Source organism: Dipodomys spectabilis, unplaced genomic scaffold (assembly GCF_019054845.1).
Source record: "Dipodomys spectabilis isolate Male_0828 unplaced genomic scaffold, ASM1905484v1 ptg000069l, whole genome shotgun sequence".
Taxonomy (NCBI): domain Eukaryota; kingdom Metazoa; phylum Chordata; class Mammalia; order Rodentia; family Heteromyidae; genus Dipodomys; species Dipodomys spectabilis.
Window position 1 is genome coordinate 3,461,676 of NW_024870746.1, and position 22,701 is coordinate 3,484,376.

At 43.4% G+C, this 22,701-nt stretch overlaps 1 protein-coding gene and 2 pseudogenes across 4 annotated transcripts; 1 reads left to right on the plus strand and 2 right to left on the minus strand.

Annotated features, from left to right (window-relative positions):
• Positions 1 to 2,262: 2,262 nt before the first annotated feature.
• LOC122109391 (T-cell surface glycoprotein CD1e, membrane-associated-like) lies at positions 2,263 to 9,171 on the minus strand. 4 transcript variants are annotated; one of them, XM_042681747.1, is made up of 6 exons: positions 9,017 to 9,171; positions 5,212 to 5,508; positions 4,389 to 4,667; positions 3,884 to 4,162; positions 3,450 to 3,543; positions 2,263 to 2,999 (listed from the first exon to the last, which is right to left on the minus strand). In XM_042681747.1, exons 1-6 carry the CDS (start codon positions 9,075 to 9,077, stop codon positions 2,840 to 2,842), a joined length of 1,170 nt encoding a protein of 389 aa, XP_042537681.1. In that variant the 5' UTR covers positions 9,078 to 9,171; the 3' UTR covers positions 2,263 to 2,839. The 4 variants fall into 4 exon arrangements, with proteins under 4 accessions (XP_042537681.1, XP_042537682.1, XP_042537679.1 ...); XM_042681748.1 differs by lacking the exon at positions 9,017 to 9,171 and adding an exon at positions 5,876 to 6,046 and having other exon boundaries at positions 3,450 to 3,540; XM_042681745.1 differs by lacking the exon at positions 9,017 to 9,171 and adding an exon at positions 5,876 to 6,046.
• A 4,352-nt stretch (positions 9,172 to 13,523) lies between these two features.
• Positions 13,524 to 16,942, minus strand: LOC122109395 (annotated as a pseudogene).
• A 2,971-nt stretch (positions 16,943 to 19,913) lies between these two features.
• LOC122109221 lies at positions 19,914 to 20,523 on the plus strand (annotated as a pseudogene).
• The last annotated feature ends 2,178 nt before the right edge of the window (positions 20,524 to 22,701 follow it).

The following is a 22,701-nucleotide window of genomic DNA, read 5'->3' on the forward strand; positions in this document are numbered from 1 at the left end:
AGTGATACCACTAACATTCTCCAACTATGATTAAGTGGCATACCTGGCTCTTTGATAGCAGATTTTCACCCACGGATTTGACAGAATTATTCAAGCCAAAGATCTACAGTACAGGAATGAGATAGAACTTTTCTTTTTTTTTTGTTTTGTTTTGTTTTTGGGTCCAGTTGTGGGGCCTGAACTCTGGGCCTGGGCGCTGTCCCTCAGCTCTTCAGCTCAAGGCTAGTGCTCTACCACTTGAGCCACAGCGCCACTTCCGTCTTTTTCCTTTTTGCTTATGTGGTGCTGAGGAATCGAACCCAGGGCCTCAGGCATGCAAGGCAAGCGCTCTACCACTGAGCCACCTTCCCAGCCCCGAGATAGAACTTTTCTAAGAAGACCATAGACAGATGTTTAAAACTCTCACATTCTGTTGTATTTCTTGTCAAAATAATAAGATGTCCCTGATCAGCCTTTGATCCCATCTTTAATTGGGCCCTGCCAATTTCATAAAACAGGAGAAATCATACCTTCATACTTCATCAAAATCTATGCCAACTTCTCAACTACAGCCAATTGTCAGTCAGAGAAGTGGAAATCAGAAAACTATTTTATTCAGGAACCCCTGAACTTCCTGAAAATCATTGTACACAGCAGTTACAGTTCCCTAGGAAAGTACCTGGGAATCACCAAGAAACCCAGAGTTTCAAAAATAATTAATAACAATAATACACTAGAATCTCCTCCCTCCTTCCTAATTACATATATGTCTCTTAGCTTCTTGCTATTTATTCACAAAGAGTAACCTGAAGAAAAGACAAAGCCAAGTTAACATTTTAGCATCTTTTTTCTTTTTCTTTCTGATTTTCTTTTTTTCCTTCTCTCCCATTTTCCCCCTAAATTCAACATGAAACCTCAGCTGGACTCTAACTTGCTATGTAGTCCAGACCCGCCTCAAACTCACAGCCTTCCTGCCTCAGGCTCAAAAATATTGGGATATCAGACAAGCAACACTGTAGCCTGCTCTTTGTCAGCTTTGAACAATACTAGTTGTCTAGCACATCTTCTATTGATACCAGCACTTTGGAGAAATATCAGCATCTATGGCCTATCAGAGAGAAATTGGTATCACCAAAACCTCTTCTGGTAAAATTATATTAAGTAAAGTAAGCCAGACCCAAAGAAACATAGGTCCCACAGTTTCCCTTATCTGCAATAACTAGTATATGTCTAGTACAAGCAGAAGAAGTCAAAAGCTATGCACATATAACCATATAAGCTGACACTAAGTGAAATGAACCCCAAGATAGGGACATAGGAGATTTTATCTTTCTTGTTGTTCTTTTCAACGTATTTAAAATGTACTATGTGATTTTTCTTTTGTATCTTTGCATGTTCTTCCCCCATGGTATCACCCCTGTTTTCACTGTATTTGATTCTGATGTCCTGCATCTTGTATATAATTTTTTTCAAATTTGGGGAGGGGAAGGGAAATAACAAAATGCTGAAACAAGGATACAGGATAACCCATTGTAACAATGAGATGTATAAGACACTATGTTGAAAATGAACTTTACAACTTTGCAGGTAGTGGGGGAAGGATGGGGGAGGGAAGAGATGGTAGGGGAAAATCAAAGGAGAGGAAACAATGCTCCATAGGAAATGGACTCATTATCTTGCTCATGAACTGTAACCTCTCTGTACAGTATCTTTACAATAAAAAATATGTACATAAAGAATATGATGTTAAAAGAACATTTCTCACACATAAATGTAATGAGCAGAGAATTTGATGGTGAAATTTACAAGTACATAGAAAAGGAAGCAAAATAAACTCGTAAGTTAAAAAAAATCTCTTCTGGTAAGTCAAAGTTCAATATCATTTATTCAGTTGACAAACATCTCTAAGAGCATCCACTATATCAGACTATAATCAAGGCAAGAGGATACAACTCTGATCGAGACAGATACAATTAAAGGCATCCTCAAAGCCCATGTTCTCTTTCTAACTGTTCAGAATGTGAACTTGACCCCTGAGCACATTACATCAACAAAGACACATACAATCACTTGGATGTAAATGTGCTATTCCAAATCTATCTTCACTTGACATGTGTGAGTTCCGACACATGATTATTTTATTTACATTTTAAGGACACATTAAGGCATCCAGGAACCATGGAGCCTCTGACCCTTAACCTGATACTTTTACCTCTGGTGAGACAAGAAGGAAGAGAGAGACCATTTTAATAAGAACTCATTCAAATGATGCAGAGATGTTCATAAGGTAGTAGAGTAAGCAGAATCACTTTACTAATACACAGAATTCAGTCAGAATTTATTGAAAACTATTACATTCAAGCAGAATTAACACCACAATTTATGAGGACTGGGGCAAAACCATAATGCACCATCACTTGTTAGAAAATGATGCAATACAAGATGGCCACAGTAGAGCATTAAACCTAGGTGTATCCTCAAAGTATGTGTCCCTGCCTGCACAGGTATGTGCATGCAAGGCCTACTTTCAAGCAATTGAGAGGAAGAGAAGAGCATGAACTCACTATGATTAGAGGAGGTTGAGGGAACTGTTGATAAAGATCTAATTTTAAAAGAAGAGCTTTTAGTTGGACAATTCTGTGCAGTGCCCATGAGAAAGAAACATCTGAGTTCAGTCCTGAAGGATTGGTGATAATGAACTTGTGATCAAAGCAGAAAAGAAATTGTAGAAGATGAAAAGCACAGATTCCCCCCTCCATTGGCAGCTGCCAGAATAAGCAACTTAAATAAAATTCTATTTTCTTTAGTAGCCTTACACCTTATTCAAGAATTTTGCAAGTAAGATAAATACATGTCACCATCATTGATTCAAGCTTATTTTCCACATCCGGATTCTGGCTTTGATCCATGATTCTTGTGCCAAGTAGAGCTGATGGGCTGGACTCTTGGGGTCCTGGGCCTTGGCTTCCATAGGAAAGGCAGAGTTGGGCATGTAGGGGTAGAGAGCGCTCTTATTTGAGCTGTGGGTAAAGAAAAGGATCTTAGGGGCTGGGAAGGTGGCTCAGTGGTAGAATGCTTGCCTTGCATGCATGAGGCCCTGGGTTTGATTCCTCAGCACCACATAAGCAGAAAAAGCCAGACAAGTGGTGCTGTGGCTCAAGGGGTAGAGTGCTAGCCTTGAGCTGAAGAGCTGAGGGACAGCGCCCAGGCCCAGAGTTCAAGCCCCACAACTCGTGAAAAAAAAAAAAAAAAAGAAAAGGATCTTAATCACAATGGAAAGGACTCGGGGAGACAGGTAGAAAGAAAAAGGATGATTCAAGAGAGAAGAATATAGATTAGAAACATACTCATTGCCTTACTCATGTAACTCTAACCCCTCTGTACACTATTTTTACAATAAAAACATAAAAAAGAAAGAAGAATAAAGCAGAAGACATTGGGTAACCAAAGAACAATAACAAAAGGAGCACCTTTGCTTTCTCCAACATGCTTGCAGTATGACCATGGCCAGGGCAACTACGACAGTCAGACACATTAGTGTCGGGAGGAGGGAGTGTCCACCTGCTTAGGGTAAAAGAAACATGTCAGTCCCTGAAGTATCTCTAAAGTTGCTCATGTCATTGGGGCAGAGGCTTTCCTGAGGTTCCCATCTGTGTTTTCTAGAGCTCTCAATTCTACTTGATCCGCGCTCCTTGTCTCCTCCCCCAAGGAATAATTCCCTCTTCCTTTTCCCTTTAGTACCTCTAATTCCCTCCTTCCAGTTTCTTCTCATTTAACTGCTAACATTCTCAAATCCTTTTCATTAGACAATTCTGCCTTTATCATTCTTGTGCCTATTATTCCTCCCTCGAAATCTCCAGAACTGTCTCCTGTCATTCCCGCCTAGGTTCCAGTCCCTTCTCACCCCAATGGATAACTATGTCGTGGCCTCCTAGACTGCTGTGTTTCACTCGACAAGATAGTCCAGCTGTCTGCCCAGCTGCCACATCCAGGGTTGCTCTCAGGTACCAGGTCTCATCCGCATTGGGAAGGATATCACTGTGGCGAGTGCCTGCTTGCTCTTGATCTCCTCGCATCCACATCACCCACACAGGCTTTGGATGGAAGCCAGAGACGTGACACACCAGCTGCAGATGGCCAGGCCCAGGACTGGGGCCACTGGACAGCCAGACTTCAGGCTTCACTGGATAAGAAGATGGGAAGAAATTGAACCTTGGCAGCATCTCAAGCCACAGCTCAGGAATTTGGATGCCTCTGCACTTTGAGTAATCATTACTTTCTCTAGTAAACAAACTAGATATCTCTCCCTGTAGCCTGTCATTATACTATAATGACATGATAATATAATGTTTCAATATAATGATGAAAAGTGACAAGTTAAGCATAGGAGACCAGAGGGTTGGGCTCACCTTGCAGCTCCAGTTCTGACTTCCCTGCTTCGAGAAGACCTGCCAGAAACCGGGGGCAGGAGTCACTGAGAAGGGTATGCACTATTTCCTTAACGATTAAGTATTGGTTGAGCACTCTGCAGACATTCTGACCCCGCCTTCCTGAGCCTGGAGCTGGCTCCCAGGAACTTCCTTGGAAACTCAGGAGATCTAATCCCTGGTAGGCTCCATTTAAGAAGCTCTTGTAGGCTTTCCCAGGTTGCATGGTGCACCCACTAGATATCTGGAGCACAAACGGGTCTGAGGGTAGAAAGAAAAGACAATCAATGTAGAAATGACAAGGAGGGAATATAAACAATCTAGAAGCCAGCCCAGCCAGAAAAGCGGAGAAAAATGCCAGGAGAATCATATATGAAAGACTGGATTTGAGATGGGAAATGGGAAGGCAATTTGTGGGAAGAAAAATTGAAGACAGTAAAGGTCCCTTGAAGTAATTAACAGGGAAGTCATGGATGGAAAAGCTGTCAAGAAGGCAGGAAAGGCTGCCTGGAGAAACTCAAATAGGAATAGTGAAGTACAGGTCAGGTCATGTGGGCACTCAGGCATAAGGGCAGAGTGGGCACATAATGCTGTACTCAGGGATGTGAAGAAAAAATGCCCATGCAAGCTCTGTTCTGTCTGTGGAAGGGTGGTATGGTAGTAAAGGATGGAGAAGGGGATTTTGTGTAAGGCAACGGAAGTCAGAGAATAAGTTTAGAAAGGGAGGAAGATGGTCAAAATTTACACCCCTTGGAAGTTCATCAAGAACCTCAGGCAGAAGATTATCATGGAAAGACAAACTCACAATCAAACTGAAATTGGCTGGCAAAGTTCTGCACTTCCCGGGGGAAGCCATGGATAAACAACTGGAACAGCGCCTGCAGCTTCTTCCACTGCTCCTTGCTGAAATATGCATGGGACCAGGGCTTCTCAAACCTAATGGTGTCCGAGACATTGTCCCAGGCATGAGTCTGCAGCTCACCAAGCCAGGCTGAAAGTTGGGTGTGCTCCCAACTGTGGTTGGCAAAGGAGGTGATGTGGACTATTCTGAAGGTCAGGGGCTCTGCTGGTGTTGAATGATGCCATTCCAGAGTCTGGGATGCTGAGAGAGAGAGAAAAAGAGAGAGAGAGAGAGAGAAAGAGAGAGAGAGAGAGAGAGAGAGAGAGAGAGAGAGGACCAAAATATGAGAGAAGAGACACTAATGTAAAAATAGGAATCCAGGATAGAAATAATTACAAGATGCACATTTCCCTGAGCCTCAACTCCCTGAGCCAAGTTCCTCTCTCCAAAACCAGAGACAGAAATAGATACAGCAGGCAAAATTCTTTCCCTGCAACTCTCCTGGAATGCAATCTCCTGGAATGCAGCTTGGAAGAAAGATCAGTGTTCTTTAAAGCCAGATTCTCCCTAAGAGCTTTCTCTCCTCCTGTGCCCATCACAGACATCTTTATACATGAGCTTTCCTTACCAGCCGTGCTTTCTCCGGTCCAGACAAGTGCCTTGAAGAGCAGGAGGAACAAGAACAGCATTGAAGCTTTGATGTCTTGGCCAGAAAATGGCCCTTGGAATTCAGATATCAGCTCCCTCCCTGCTCGTTCTCATACTCTCTTCTGTCTTCCTTTGAAGCACACACTACCCTGTACCTCTGCCCACTTCCCTATGAGATAACCTCATTGCTTCCCTCAGCCACAAGGCTCCACAGAGCCTCTCGTTTCCTGTCTATTTCTCCCACTATTGGCTTTTGCTTTGCGTTATCTGTATCTTCCTGACCTTTCAACCATCTGGTTGAAAAAGTCATCTTAGAGAAATCAAGTCCATGTTTGGGTTCTCAGTGTTTTTGTATATGAAAAGAAGTGGTGGAAGCTACTCAAAGTTCCCCACTGAGCCTTCTAGTAGAATCCCCAGGGTGTATATGCCAGCAGTCTGCTCCTTTTCCTGTCTTCCTATCTTCTTTTGTCCCTTGTCTTCCAGTCTTTATCTACTAACCCATTACTTGTGCCTCTGAATCAATTTTGCTCATCTCACTTATCATATATAATTTCCCTGTCTCCTCAGCCTCTCCTCAGTCTCTTCATTCTGTTCTTATCGGAGTCATTCAGAGAAGGCACTGAACATTTCAGTGTGGCTTACAATCTACAGGCAAGTCTCCATAATCCATAGCAGAGAAGGAGTAGAGATGACTAATGTATTCATATTTTCAGGTAGTTTAAAGAAGTGATATTTTGCTCTGTTTCCCCAGTGAAATTAAAGGTCACTGTTGAAGGTGTCCTTGAGTGGAGTCATCTCACCTGGAAGTGGTGAACTGCTGGACAGGGAAAGTTTCACCCATATTATAGAGTTGGTCTGGGCGAAACAGAGTCCTTGGGTGCCCTATTCTGCCTAAATAAGATATCATGAGCGTGCATAGAGAGTATGGAGTAGCCCTATGTGGGTATGAAGAAAAATGAATGGAGGCATGAAGGCTTCCCATTGATTATCATGGCTTACAAGCACTGGTGACCCCATGGTAAGGTCTGATTAGATAAGTAACTCTATGGGACTGCAGTATTCTTGGAAGAATTAATTACCATATCAAGGCTTAAAATGTGTTCTTTGATCATTGTTATGACAGCGTTAGGCAGTCAATGTCTCATTCTTCTGTTTTGTTTTCCTATCTTTATTCACGTAGCATTAGCTTGGAACACATGTAGTTCAAAAACATATATTAGACACTAAGAATCCAGAGATAAAAGTCCTTATGATAAAATAAAATAAACGTCCTATGCAAAACCTCTACTTTTCTTACTGAGTAGATTCACATTAGAGAGGTCAGCTGTCATCCAACTGTGCATGGTAGGAAAAGAGCTGAAACCCTCATGAATAGAGACAACACAGGATGGGGAGGATGCAGATGCACAGTCCTCTCCCCCAAGAATGCTGTGCTTCACACAACAGGTCAGCCCCACCTCCCTAACCCCATGACCCCTCAGCTGCCATATCCAGAGTTGCTCGCAGATACGATGTCCCATCGGCATATGTCAGCAAGTGACCTCTCTGGAAGTCTCTCTGCTTCACCTCACCCCACAGCCAAATCACACACACAGTCTGGTGACAAGCCAGAGAGAGACATGACACACCAGCTGCAGATGGCCAGGCCCAGGACTGGGGCCCCTGGACAGCCAGGCTTCAGGCTTCACTGGAGCAGGAAGAGGCAGAGACAATACTAGAAAATACCTCTAACCTGGGGCACATGGACTTCAAAGCCCGCTTCAAGAAGGCTCAAGAGCTAGCCATGGCAGGTTTTTTAGAGCAGAGTACCCACAATTTCCGAGAAACCTTTGTACTGGTGGATTAATGTGCAGAATTTCTGAGCTCTTCTGCCACCTTTTGGTGCGAGTACACAGGAGTGGTTCTTGACATACTGGAAATCCAGTTTTCCTAATGTGCCTGTCAGGAAGCTTAGGATGGCTCCCCCAGAATGCAGTTCACAGCCTGCTGTGCCCTGCATCTCAAAGGGATCTGATAGGAAGAAAGCAAGAAAAGTTAGGTTATTAAGCAGAAAACAAGACAGAAAGAGATGTAAGAGAGGTCGAGGGATTCAGATTTTATGAGCCTATAATTCTGGAGCGTGAAAGGCTGAGCTGAAACAATTACAACAGGTAGAGAGGCAGGCATATCAGGAATGGGCCAGAGTAGGGTGTGTGGTGGGGAAGAGGAGAAAGAAGAGGTGGAGTGAGGAGCAGTTGGAGTCAAAACTTCCTGAGGGAAATAAGAGACTCACTTAGAGAGGACCAATCAGGAAGGATAAAGTTAGAAAAAAAGAGTAAGAGGAAGTCACATTTTAGGGCATTCAGGCACAGGGAAGGAAAGCCAGGACAAGTTTCTTACAAGAAAAACAAGGTGTTGGTCACAAAGAAAGTGATTTCCTCCATCAGAGACCAAAGGAAAAGAAGCCAGATCTGAGTACTTCAAAGAGATGTAGAGATTGCTCTAGAGAAAGGTGTGCAGGCAGATAGGGGTGGAGAGGGGGATTCAGGGCAGGGGAGAGAAGGAGGAGAGGCAACAGTGCTCACATTGCAACTGGAAATCACTGGCATATTTTTGCACTTCCTCAATGAATCCGAAGTGGTACACTCAGAATAGGTCCAACAGCTCTGTCACTTCAGCATCAGTGAAATTCCCCTTGGACCAAGGCTTCACAAATATAGAAGTGGCTGACTCATGGTCCCAGCCATGAATCTGCAAATCATAGAGCCAGCATGAAACTTGAGTTTGTGCCCACATGCTGTGGGCAAATGATGACATCTGAATGCAGTGCAGACGGATTGGCTCCTGGAAGGCTGTTAATAAAGGAGAGAAACATGTAAAGAAAGGAAGGAATGGGATGGAGCAGGGATGAAAGCATGGACACTGAGAAGATGTGAAAGCACAAACTCAGAATCTGTGCAACCCATGAGCACTGTCTCTTTAAGAGCCTTGGCCCTCAGGCTTCAGCCCCAACTTCCAGAATGGTCAAGACACTGGAGACAGGAGGCCTCAGAGCCTAGTTGACTAAGCTCACCAGGTAAGTGCAGCCTGTCTTTATCCAGACCTCCGCCACAGGGCAGGCTGCTACCCCAGTTGCTCTTACCATCCTGATTGTCCCCAGCTGGGAAGAGCACAGCTAGCAACACAAGTGGCAGGAGCAGCATCTCCCAGAGAGGACCTCAGGAGCTCAGGGCTCTGCTTGATGTCTGATTCTGCAATGCTGCTGCTCAGGACTCGGTACAGACTTCCTGTCTCTCCCACCTGAAAACTCTCTTCACAGAACTTGCAGATCAGAGAGGGAAATGTGTCCTTGCACAGCCTGCCTTCTCCACTCCAGGTTTCACTTCCCTCTTCCTTCCTTGGCCTGCAGCTTCTCTCCATGAATCCACGTTCATCAGATGACCTCAAAGAAATTCCCCTTGTCACAATACAAGCTTCTCAACCTCTCTAAGCTTCGATGTCATATCTATACATACAGGGGAATACACAACAGTTTCTCAGCTTCATGAACATGCTGAACCCTGGAAGGAGTTTTTGGTTTATGCACCCAGTTCATCCTCCATCCTCCCACTGTTCTGTCTTCTCCCTTAATGTAATGACTCTTCCTACTGTTGTCCACAGCTTCATTCCCTGTTTTATCTCCTTGTCTGGATTCCCTAATCTCATATTCTTAGTTCTGGGTTCCTGTTTTCATATCTTCTCTTCTACTTTATCAAACTATCCAGAATTTTCCAATTAAATTGTTTGAAAAAAAGACAATTTGCCAAGGTTCCAGTCAAAAAAGCAGAACCACACAACTGAAAAGACAGTAGAAAAACCTTATGTTCTTTTTTTGTTTACCAATCTGCTAAATATAAAGAATAAGTATATCTGTGAGTTGAAACATTTTCAGGCCATTTAAACATAAAAATTTACATAGCCACAATTAAATCAAAGTAGGACGCTGATTTTAAAAGCAGATAAGTACCTTAAAATTTGTTCTAACAAATGTATTTATGTTAGTTTAGTTTTAGTTTGCCACCACTTGTCCAGTTAATACGCTTGGGCCTGCCACTCCTCCTTTTCATGTGATACACTGTATACTCAATCTCTGCTAGGCTTATCAGCTTGTGTGGGGTGTATTTCCCTATTGCAAATTCAAATGGGTTCTATTGGTCCAGTTAATCAGAGGTACAAATGGTCCTCAAGCTCACCTCCAGCTTTCAGGTTTTCAGGCTCCAAGAGGGAGAGGTCTGAGCCACCTCTGTTGCCACACAAGATGACAGTATGCATGCCAGTTACTTAGAGTTAACCTGAGAGCACACCGCTGACTGTGGGTTCTTCAACAGCCACCTGTTGAAGCTGATCTTATTTTGGATCTTCTCCATGGAAAGAAAGTATTGTCCTCTCCAGTGCTCAAGGGGGGTGTGTTTTCCTTGGCAATGCTGGGACCAGGATATACTGGACAGAAATATGTCAAGTTCTATTCATGGTGGCTGGCATAATGAAGAAATTTTTGTTCTTCCTTGGACTTGGATTTCTCCCTGGTATTGGTAAGAAGGTGTGTTCTCTTCTATTCTATGGTACCCATCAACAATGACTAACCATAGGATTTATTTTTGTTTTTGTTTTTGTTTTTGTCAGATATGGAGCTTGGACTCAGGGCCTGGCACTCTCCCTAAGTTCTTTTGTTCAAGACTAGCACTCTAACACTTGACCGCAACTCTACGTCTGTTTTTCTGAGAGTTATTGGGCATATGAGTCTGGTCAGTTTCCTAGTTGAGCTGGCTTGGAACCCCAATACTCACATCACAGGTTCCTGAATACTTAAGATTGGAGCTGTGAGTCACCAACTCCTAGACTATGAGATCCTTTCAGTGTAATTTGATTAGCTGTAGACAGGATTTCATGTGTATCACTCAATGTATACTTTATTTGTGATTGCTTGGCTTATTTTCCCTGTTTTCTTCTGCCTCTCTACAAATAGAAACACGCATCTCAATAAACTTACAGTAACAGAATGGGATGTAGATAAAGCTGTTTATTAAAGCTGACCAGAAATACACAAGTACCATATATAATATTCTAGTAATTTTTCTTTGAAACAGTGCTTTTATTTCATATATTCTGAGTCCTTGTTGTTTTCACATGAATTCTAGTAGCCTAGTTTTTTTTAATAAAAAATATAACCAAAACACACACCCTGCCAAAAAATATCCCTCTTGGCTTTAAATGTGTTAGAGCCACACCAATGGACCATATTGGCATACCAGGGTGAGTCTCCTAATGTTTAAGTCTGAGATCTGAGCATTGCAGTACAAAGTTATCCCAGGCAGGAAGGTCCATAAGACTCTTATCTCCAATAAACAACTCAGAAGAGACCAAAATTGACACAGAGTTCAAGTGGTAGAGAGCACTGTGCTTCAACCCAGACCGGCTCTGGGAAAGGCCCTAAGACCTAAATTGTACATGTGTCTTATAGCATGCTGAGCTCAAACTGAATTTACATAAATCCTCTGAGACCTCTGTGATCTCATTTACTGTGAAGAGGTAATTTTGCCCGACTATTCAACCTGAAGCAAAAGGAGAAAAGAAGTGATTTCTTGAGTCCCAAGACACGTTGAGAGTCAGGAGCTGATGCTATTGCACGCAAGAGTTTCAGGAGACCAAACACAGGCAAAGCGGCTTCTAGAACGGGCTATTAATGTGCCAAGGAGCTGGGAAAGCTCTGCATATCTTGAGCCTCTATGTGGAGCATCTGAAATTCCATAAAGGCATCCGAAGATCATTCAGAGAACTGAAAAGAACAGGTGGTAGCACTCTAGACAAGATAACATTTTCCCAACGTGAATGCTGTTTGAGTGATGCTGTGGGAAACAGACAGTTGACAAATGGAAGCATACACAGATTGGAAGCAACAGAGAAGGTGTAGTTGGTAACTGATGCTCAGAGGATGCATTGTGAGCCTCCCGCCACAAGTGAGGCCTATGTTCAGTGGGATAGGTTCCCAGGAAATTAAGAAATAACCCCAAATGGTGAGAAAAAAGACAAAGGGTGAATCAATGCAATAACAATACCCACAAGACCCTATGTTGGAAATGAACTTTACAGCATAGGGGCAGGAAGTCAGGTGGGAGACAATCCAGAGGGTTAACAATATTCGACGAGAAATGTACACATTGACTTACTTATGTAACTGTAACTCCTCTGTACAATACCTTTATACTAAATTTTTAATGAAAGAATCATGCTTATAATAACATGAAAAAGAATAAAATAATTAGAAATAAGAATGGAAGGAGAGTCAAAACTAATACACAAAAAGTGTAATCCATTGATCAAGGAAGTTAAAACAAATGAGGAACAAATCCAATGATCATTGAAATTGGAAATGCTGATATAGCTAAAATATCCAGTCTATCTAAAACAATCTACAGATTCCAGATTAATTTTCTGTGCTCATAGAAATCTAAGTGGCCCTATTTAAATAAAATAAGAATAGATAAAAATGACATGAAATCACAAAGCACTAAGAATAAGCACAATATACTTAGAATGAAAATAAAAATAAAAGCATGATACTACCTGGTTTCAAATTTTATGGCCTAGATTCTAAATTAAATGTAATAGATAAATCAGTCCTATGATCTAATCATGTACATTGATTTAATCATTTCACAGTGTGTTTGTGCACTCTAATGCCACATTATATGATATAAATACACACAATTATTTCCAATTCTAAATTGTAAAAATCAATCAATATTATTGATAGAAAAAAAATCCAGAACTTTACAACTTCTATGATATGGGGGAGGAGGAGTTGGAGAGGTGAAGAAAGAAGGGATGGTAGGGTAAAAGAAAAGGAGGAGGTTACAATGTCCGATAGGAAATGTACTCATTACCATATTCATGTAACTGTAACCCCTCTGTACAGTATTTTTACAATAAAAATGTATACAAAAAAAACAGAACATGTTAAAAAATAAAAATAAACAAAAAAAGAAAAAAAATCCAGAAAATACATCTATCTTAAGACACATAGAATTTGACAAATGCATGTATGAAGGAGGTTAGATGCAGTATTTCCTTAATATTTACCCATAAGGAGAGGGAACTAAAGAATGTTGGTATTTCCTTTTTTTGGGGGGTTGGGTGTCTGGTCATGGGGCCTGAACTCTGGGCCTGGGCGCTGTCCTTAGCTCTTCAGCTCAAGGCTAGCACTCTACCACTTGAGCCACAGTGCCACTTCCGACTTTTTGTCTTTTTGCTTATGTGCTGCTGAGGATTCAAACCCAGGGCCTCAGACATGGAAGGCAAGCACCCTACCACTGAGTCACCTCCCCAGCCCCGATGTTGGAATTTCTAAGCTATGTCAGCCCTCAAACAAAAAGTGCCATGAATGTTTCAAATGTTAGGGATAAACAAAATGATAAAACAAAATCTACCAACATGAGTTGATCCAACATGGACATGCTACTTCTTTGAATGTTTTGCTTAATTTTTCAGCAAGCAGAATTATATAGATGAATGGCACTTTGCAATGCCCTTACCCCCTAAACACTTAAACATAAAATGGAGAAGAAAGCTCAAGTACCTGCAGGAAATGATGCATGCTTGTGGTTTCCTGCTAAAAGGTCCTGGAAAACCTACCTCTAAAGAAACATGAGAAATGGACTTTGCAATTTGAACACTACTGAAAATTGAAGTGCCATTATGTACAGAGTTCCAGAAATCAAATTGAATGATACTCAGGAGTGATTCTCAGACAAAAAGAGAATCAGATGAGATACATGGAAGAAAGGATGGCATCACTTGGTTGTCCTGAGCTCCAGGACTGCTGGCTTCTCAATACAAACTAGGAAACACAGTGAGACATCTCATGGAATACCCCGATAAGACCTGTGACAAGACAGAAGTGACAGAAACCTGGGTCAGGAGGAGGTGTTGAGAGAAAGGCTGAGCAAGGTAACAGAGAATATAAAAGTATACAATAAGACGACTCTGAAGACATAAGAAAACACAGGAACTCACCAACGCCTCTTAAACCATAACACAAGGACTATCAAAAGGATCAAGGGCACCACCACTGCCAAGATGATCAAGTTCATGGAAAGACTGTGTCCTGTAGATATGGAAGACATCCAAAGACACCATCTGAATCTCATGCACACATCTGAATCATCCCTAGACTGCCTGGCTTAATATGTGTATTGGGCATAAGCCACAGCAATCAATCTGGTTCAGACACTCTATTTCTATACTTCTCTGAGGTTTGTTGCTGTTTATGTGCTGCTTCTCAAGCTAGCATTCTATAGGCCTGGGCATTGTCTGGACTTGAGCAGTCCTGACCTTCTTTGGCTCACGGTTGGTGCTCTACCATTTCACTCATATCTCCACTTCCAGATTTGGGGTAATTGATTGGAGATAGCAGTCTCACAGTCTTTCCTGCTCTGGCTGACTTCAAACCACGATTCTCAGATCTCAGCCTCCCACTTAGCTAGGATTACAGATGTGAGCACAACACTACCCAGCTCACATGACAATTCCTTAACTTCCCTCCAGATTTCCTAGATCCATTTCTCATTCATGTTCCACTTCTTCATTCCATGAATCAGGCATTCGTTTCTGTATGTATTTTTTTCATGACATCCCTCATCTGCAGCTGATATCACCAACTTTCCCCATTTCTACCTTCAGTCTCAATGAAAACCCACTGGCACACCCAACCCCTAACTTTACCCCAGTAGAGAATGAGGTCCTGGTCTCCTAGACTGCTGTGTTTCACATGACAAGACAAACCAACAGCATCCTCAGCCTCCACCTCCAGGATCACACGAACGTACCAAGTCCCATCAGCATTGGGAAGAACATCATCGCGTTTGCTGTCCACTTGCTCTTGCTCACCCCTCATTCACATCACCCAAATGGACATTGGGTAGAAACCAGAGACGTGGCAAACCAACATTAGTCTGCCAGACCCAAGGATAGAGGAGCTTGACAGCCAGGCCTCTGGCCTCACTGTAGAGAATACAAGAGGGAGTCACATGAGGACAGATGTGCACCTAGCACATGGCTTCAGTCATAGATATCTGCCTAATGTCTTTTGTCTCCCTTAGGGAATTCTCACCCTGCAACCCACTCCCTCTTGTCCTCCACCATGCCCTGAGTGCAAACAGGAAGATGAGAAGGGGAAGACATGAAGAAAACACCTTTGAGGGAAAGGTTGAACTGACCTGGTCTCTGAAGATACGTCTTTCCTGCATCCAGGATACCCAAGAGGAACCGAGGGCAGGTTTTGCTCATAAGGTTCTCCACGATTTGCTTGATGCCCTCATACAGATTGAGGAGATCACACACCTTCTGGGCCTGTTTCCCACCTTCAGGAGATGGCACCCAGGTTGTATTCTGAAAACAGAAAATCTGATCCTTCCAAGGCCGCCTGCATGAAGCCTTTGGCACTCTCGCTAGAGGACAGCTCACAGCCAAGTCTCATTTGTAATTCAACAGGATCTTCAGAAAGGAAAGAATGAGATAAAGAGTTCAAATAAACAAAAATGAAAGCCAGGTTAGAATCTAAGGCCCTCATCTCAAAAAGAAGAGTGCAAAGATGCATCATATTATGTAGGAGAGTGGGCCAAAGATACATTCAGTCAGAAACAAGGGAGAGCAAATATCTGCTGAAGATGAGAAGGAAGGAAATAACAAACAAAGTCCTTGAATTAAAGATTGACCAATGAAGTTCAGGGAAAATAAGAGGTGAGACTGACATAATACAGACTAGGAACTACAGACAGAAGGGAGCCCAAATCTCATGATGCATAGACTCAGCATCACAAGAGCTAGATAATGACCCCAAATGTCTAAAGAAATTGAAGAAATAGCAGAAGGGATTATATTTTAAAAGACTCAAGCATAGGATAAGACAGTTCTCTACCTCTAACTTAATGACACAGATGAAGATCACAAAAAAACACAACAAAGCACAATAGAAAAGACTGCTGAAGTGGCAAAAATCTAGGTAATTTTGATTAATGTTCAACACATAACTGGAGAGATGGAGGCATGGAGACTTTTGTTGTGAGATGAGATGATGAGAAATCTCATCAAAAGGAATAAAGAAAGGGTTTCAATTACAAGAACCCTCTGAAGAATTCTCCCAGTTGGTTAAACTTACACCTAAGCCCCAAGTCTGTGGAGTAGGTATGAATCTCCTGACTTATCCCAATCATATACACACGGAAAAACAGCTCCAGATCTGTCAACTCCTCATTACTGAAGTTTCCGTTGGACCATGTGTACAAGAAAATTGCCGTTCCTGTTTCAGTGTCCCAACGATGAGTCTGTAATTCATCCAGCCAAGCAGACCCCAGAGTTTGTGCCCAGGATTCATTGGCATAGTATGAGATCTGGCTGAGAGGCAATGTGGTATGTTCATGGATCACTATGGATGGATGCATGTCCAGTAGCATAAGTGAAAACATAAGCAAAACAGAGAGAAGATAGAAAACAAACCAGTTACTAGAAAGAAAAGGATAATAACCAGTTCATCAATAATAATTTCCCTCCCCAAGCCCTTGGTGCTCTAGCACCATCCTCAAAAACAATCAACTGGACTTGGACACAAAGATACAGATTATAAGCATCTTAGCATTCACAGTAAAATATCTTACAAAGCCAACTAAAATCCACTCCCATCCACCCGACTCAGTAGCTGACAGAGATGTTCTTACACTCCGCATTGACACTGCCTGGGAGGAGAGCAGCCAGCAGTGGAAGTTGAAGAAACAGCATAGCATAAGCAGATGTGTGTTTCCTTCTCTAAACAAAGCTGATCTTTGATGTCTGCTAGCAATTAAGCTACCCTGCCTCAACTCGCTTCTGTCTTCCTTCTCCCACCAACAAACAATGGTTTCCAACAGCAACTGAATATAAGAAAACCTTTCTGTTTTCTCAGCCTCACCTTCCTACTCCATCCTTCATTTCCCTCCCTTCTGAACTCAAGTCATTCCCTCCTCTCTCATTTCCAGCCACCCTCCTTTTCACTAAGTTCTGCCCCCATGTAACTCTCTTCCTCAGCTGTTCCTCTTCCAAGGGGTGTGTAACATGGAAAGGTCACTTCATCTAGCTGTAAAATTACAAAGGAGAAGTTGAATGGTTGCCCAGTTTCTATACATAACTGTGCCTCCACACTCAATCATGTCTCTAATTCTGAATGCAGCGCCTTAGACAGCTCGGCCATCCTGACTTCTACATGTCTCATATTCTGATCAACCCAGCCTTCCCTCCCCATTCCAGGTGTCCTGAAACTCATCTCTGCTCCTTCTCACCCTTTATCCTTTCTCATTTCTTGAGATTCACTGGTTCTTTTGTAAATTGGAGAATTTGTGGTCTCACATCTCCTATGACTGCTCCAGGCACCCACCAATGCCATAGTGGTCACATTGCAGACATTCCCAGTACACCAGAATATAAAACTATGAATAAGCCCTTCTACTGACTCTAATTCATATATTTATTCACCAAAATACCTATCTGTCCACAGGTATCTCTTCAAGCATGGGAACATATGGAGACTGACAGGATAATCTCATCTGTCACATCATTCCCAACTGCAGAAGGACACCCAGGACTGTAATGCACTCTGGTGAATAATATTTCCATGCATGGAATCCCACCTACAAACCTGGTGGGCTTTTTAAACATTTTCTTAAGCAACATTTGACTACCCAGGAATGCATTTTGACTTCCTGATGAGCCTTTAATTAAGATTTTGTTGTGCAGTATTCATTTCCACGCAAAGGATAACTTCTTGGGTGATAGCAAGGACAAAGGCAGCATTGCAGTGAAAACCAATATCTATATTTAAGGTAAATTTGTGACCTCATCAAAATATATTGTCCAGCCAAGAACCAATAGATTATGCTTGGAATTCTAGCTACTAAGGAAGCCGATACCTTTGGACTGCAGTTCAAAGCCAGCATGACCAAGACACTCTGAGACGCTTATTTCCTATTAACCAACAGAACACCAGAAGTGGCACTATGGCTCAAGTGGTGCAGCACCAGACTTGAGCAATGAAAACCTTAAAAACAGCAGGCCCTGGAAGTGGCACTGTAGCTCAAGTGGTAGAGTATTAGCTTTAAACTGAAGAGCTGAGGGACAGCGCTCAGACCCAGAGTTCAAGCCCCCACGACCAAAAAAAAAAAACAGCAGGCCCTTATTCAAACCCCAACTAGCACCAAATATACATCATCCTAAAAAGACAGCATTTGTCTATATTGAATTTATATAGGTAAGTTATGGGAGCTACTTAGTGGTTGGTTTGTTAGTAATTCTGTTACTGTCAATGTTATATCTCAACATCTGAACATAACATCAATTTTAGATCCCAGACAATACATCTATTATGATAGTGTTCCCAAATTAACATTCATGAAGGTGAAGGTGCAATTCTTCCATTTTTAAATTAACAAATGTATACATTTGATTCTATACTCTTGTTTTTAATGTGTGTGTGTATATATATATATATCCTATGTGCACATATGCCCCCTGAATATCACATTTGTCTGTATTAATAAAGAGGTTGGGTGTCCCCTCAATCATCTTTTCCTATTACTGCCACAGAAAACTGACAGTGTCCATGAACTAACAACACGGGTTACACTGAGACACAGCATAAACCCTATACAAGTTCCTCAAAAGCACAAGGCTTTGCCTTCATTTCCAGCAAGTTCTCACTTTGGGGGTTTTAGAAATCCATAGCAGATAGAAAGCCAGACATTTGTCACATTGGGGGATTTTTTTGCCATGGGAGTCCAGGGACAGGAGAAACACAAATTCTCCTACTCTCTTGTAATTGGGTGAGAGCTATAAGGTTGAGATTTGAATAAGAGAATGTGGAATGCTGGAGGGAGGAGCCACCTATGTGTTTAACCATTTAAGCCTGCCCTGTGGCACCAGCTTCCAGAATGGCAGAGGTGGGAGGCGGAGGAAGGCTTCCCAGTTTGCATGAAGCCTACAAATGAGGAAGACAACTTCTCTAAGGCTCTACAGCTGTGACTGATTATACATTGTACATCTAACATTCAGGTATAATGGCTAATTTTATAAGAATTCTATAAGAAGCCTCCTTTTCCCTTCTCCTAAATCCAAACCTATATGAGATCTAGAAAAAAAGAGATTAAATATTTGCTTCTGCTAGAGCTGCTGATTATTTGCCTTAAGTGTGTGATGCATATAGCCTTCTTCCTTTCAGCCCCCAAATGCATGACCTTACTCACTGCTACAAACTGGATGTGTTACAGATTTCTCTCTCTCCTTTCCTCCCTCCCTCCACTACAAATTGGATGTGTTACAGATTTCCCTCCCTCCCTCACTCTATCTGTCCCTCTCTCTCTGTCTCTCCCTCCTCTCTGCATCCTCACTCAGGCTGTCAATGGTTTACTCTGAGAAACACTCTTATCCTTGTCAGCTGCATTCTTGCTAAAGACCCAAAACAATAGAACTGCCCAACTTTAAACTAGAAATTCCAGGAACATGAGATACATAAACATGTGCTCTTTCTAAGTTGATTTTCTGACCTATTTCATTATAATAATGGAAAAGTGAGTACCAGAAAAAATTCAAACTGACACTTGGGACAGCAACCTAACTAGATCTGAAAATGTAGAAGTGTGGTTTAAAGGAGTACAAAGGAAGAGTCAGAAGGAAAGGTACTGAAAACCTAGGGTATTGTAGGTAGGAAGTTTCTATAGGGGCTCAAAGCACATGGTCTCAGCCACAGTTGGTAGAACATGGACTCTACCACAGCTGGTAGAACGTTGGTGGCAGGGGCCCAGTCCCAGGAGATCCCAGCCCTTCCCAGGCCAGCTCTCAAGCCAGGCCTTCTCCACCAACTTCTGATCTCTTCTTCTTCCCAGAGCTCCACGCGGGCCAGGAAGATGAAAAGCCCCAGCTGGAAGTTCCTTGCCACCAAAGCTGGGTCCTCAGGGCTGCAATCCAGGCTGGTTGCCTGGATGGTGACCCCAGCCTCAGCCCCATACACGCGGGCTCTGGTGGCTGACTTCGTAGACTATAAAGTGAGGCAGAGGGTTATGTCTGTAGAGCTGGGCCTGAGGAGGGTCCAGAAGCTGACCTGCTGCATCAAGCCATGGAGGCAGCTGGAGATGAATCAGAGACCCACTACCCACACTCCTTCTGTGTTCTGGCAGCTCAGCTGCATGGGACCGCAGACGCAGCCCAGCAACTTCACCCAGGTCTCTGATGAACTTTTCCAAGGGAGCCCCAATTGGGGCAGGAGTGGATGATGGCATACCTGGACACATGCCTGCCCGACTGGATCCACAGCAGGGCGGGCTAGGCAGAGTTCACAGCTCTATATGGGAAGGAGCCCTGGAGGAGGCCCCATGTCTGTGGGAGGAGCACTGGGCATCAGTGAGGGCCTTGCTGACTGGGGCTATGGCGCTGAGGACCCTGGTAACTAACCTTAGGGGCACTTTTGGTAGCAAGTCAGAGAAAGTCTGGGGCCAGGTCTGGCTAAGTGTGGCTGAGGAGGGAGGGGGGCAGGAGAGCAAAGGCAGCACAAAGAATGCCTTTGGAACAAGGTGGGGGAAAGATGGGAAATGAATGGTAATGGAGCAGGGAAGGGCAGGGGAAGGAAGGTCATGCATGAGGGAGCCAGGCAGGTGTCTCGAAGAGTGAGCAGGAGATATTGGGGAATGTTTTAAGAAGGTGAGAGTCTAGGAGACGCAACCATTGCAGGAATTGGGAGGGAGGAAGGGGGAATGATCTATAGGATGCTCTTTAGGATGGACATAGGAAACCACTTGAGGCTGGCTTTACAACTCCAAGGAAGGTGGACTTGCATGAGGAATTGTGCCCCCATTGCCTGAGTGGGATTTGGGACCCCAGAAGTTGCATCCCTTTGGAATGAAACCTTGGTAATGAGGTGACTGGGAGAGGTGGCCATGGCTGAGGGCTGCTTGGATGTGTGTGCATGTGCACATGTGCTCCGGTGCATGCTGGACTGTTTGTCTAATCTGGTGATGGTAAGATTCTTCACGGAGAAAACATTCCCTCTTGCAATGTCAAGAACAAGAAGGGATAGGTCTTTGTCCTTCCTCTCCCTCCCCCGACCCCCACAATTTCACCCCTTTTCTCCATGCCTCAAGGTTAAGCAAGAAACTCTGTATCCAGACCGAGGGAGGACTCTGGCACCTCTCTGCAGAAAGTCACTGGCAGGGCTTTGGAGAAAACAGCTGTTCTGAAACTGGCCTTGTTCCTTCCACATCCCCTCTGTGTGCATTATGCACTTGCTGCTGCCTCCTGTGCTGATTGAGGGCAGGGCTGTGGAGCCTGGGTGGGTGGAATCTTTGGTAGCTGAAACTGCCTGCTACCCTTCCCTCCCACTGGGACACAATTGTTGCCTATTTGGGGGACCTCTGCACCTACACTGAAACTCTAAATTGGGGCTCTGATTTTCCTTTCCTGGCTATGGGCATAAATGCTCATCTAGAATACAGTCTGCGTCCTGCATTGTCTCAGTGAGATTTTTGATGCCCTGAGAGGAACATTCCAGCTCTGAGCCCCATGGTGTGATGGTGACAGGTATTCCATTACTGGCATATGCTTTGGGGTGGGCTTTGGTGCTGCTTTATCAGGGGCCAGGTGTGTGGGTTCTAGAATACCTACAAGCACTTTTATATTTCCTTTGAAGCCACCTCATTTGCATTTACATTATTAGTCTCTACTTCAGAGTCTGAGGACACTAACTTTAGGCCTCAACAGTCCTCTAGAACAAATCCAAACTATAGCTTTTTCTTTAGAGGGAAAAATTCATTCTAAACACAGGCCCTGAGTAAGACCTCACTGCTGCACTTTCCAAGGTGCTCAAATTGCTGCTCTCCAACACTGATTTCCTTCACAGTGCTCTAGAACCCTGCCATGGTCCTGAGCACTCATCAGCTTAGCCAGTCCACCGTTGACTGCTTCGAGATTTTTCCCTGTTCTAGAATGTGGCATCCTAATCATGCTTGCTGGAATGTGGGACCAAATTGGCCGCAGGTATTTAGTCCACACTTTTGCTTTTGAGAGAGGGCTGCAGGTTTTAATGGTATTTATGGGGGAGGTGGTTAAACTGTATGAGCCACTTGGTCTGTTATTCAGTGTGCTGAACCATAAACTCAGAGCCTATCTATGGCAAGCAGTTGGGATAGGAGGAAACCTCTGACTTGATCAGGACAAACTAGGCCAGTGGCTTACACAGTGCTTGGCAAAGCATCAAAGTATTTTAGGGGTTGAGCCTCTGGAGTCCTTGGGGAGGTAAAGGGGTGTGAGTTGGGAGAGGTGAGCAGACTGGGCAACTCACCCTTAACCAGAACAGGTCCCCTTGTAGCTGTGTTTCATATTGGGGTTCAGGGTAACATTTCATTTCCATGAGGGGGTTTGCTTCTGAAAGACATTGGAAAACCACTGAATAAGTCATCAGCTCCCCCAGGTCCAGAGCAGATGCTTCATCAACCATTCACCACAGGACAACAATCCAGTTAGTATTCCTGGGGGCCTTCAGAAGTGAGGAGAAACAGGGACCAGGCTGAGGTTACTGAAATTCCTGTTTTGAGGACTTCACACCTGAGTGGAAGAAGAGGCTATTTTCTGGAAGGGGAACGGGCCTGGTCTGTATTCCTAGAAGCATACCTTAGGTGGGACCACAGTGGACAGTTTTGATCTGTTCTACCCTTAATGTGAGGGGCAATGGAAACCCCAGAGACTCTTCTTCCAGGGAAAACTAGAGACTCTCTTTAG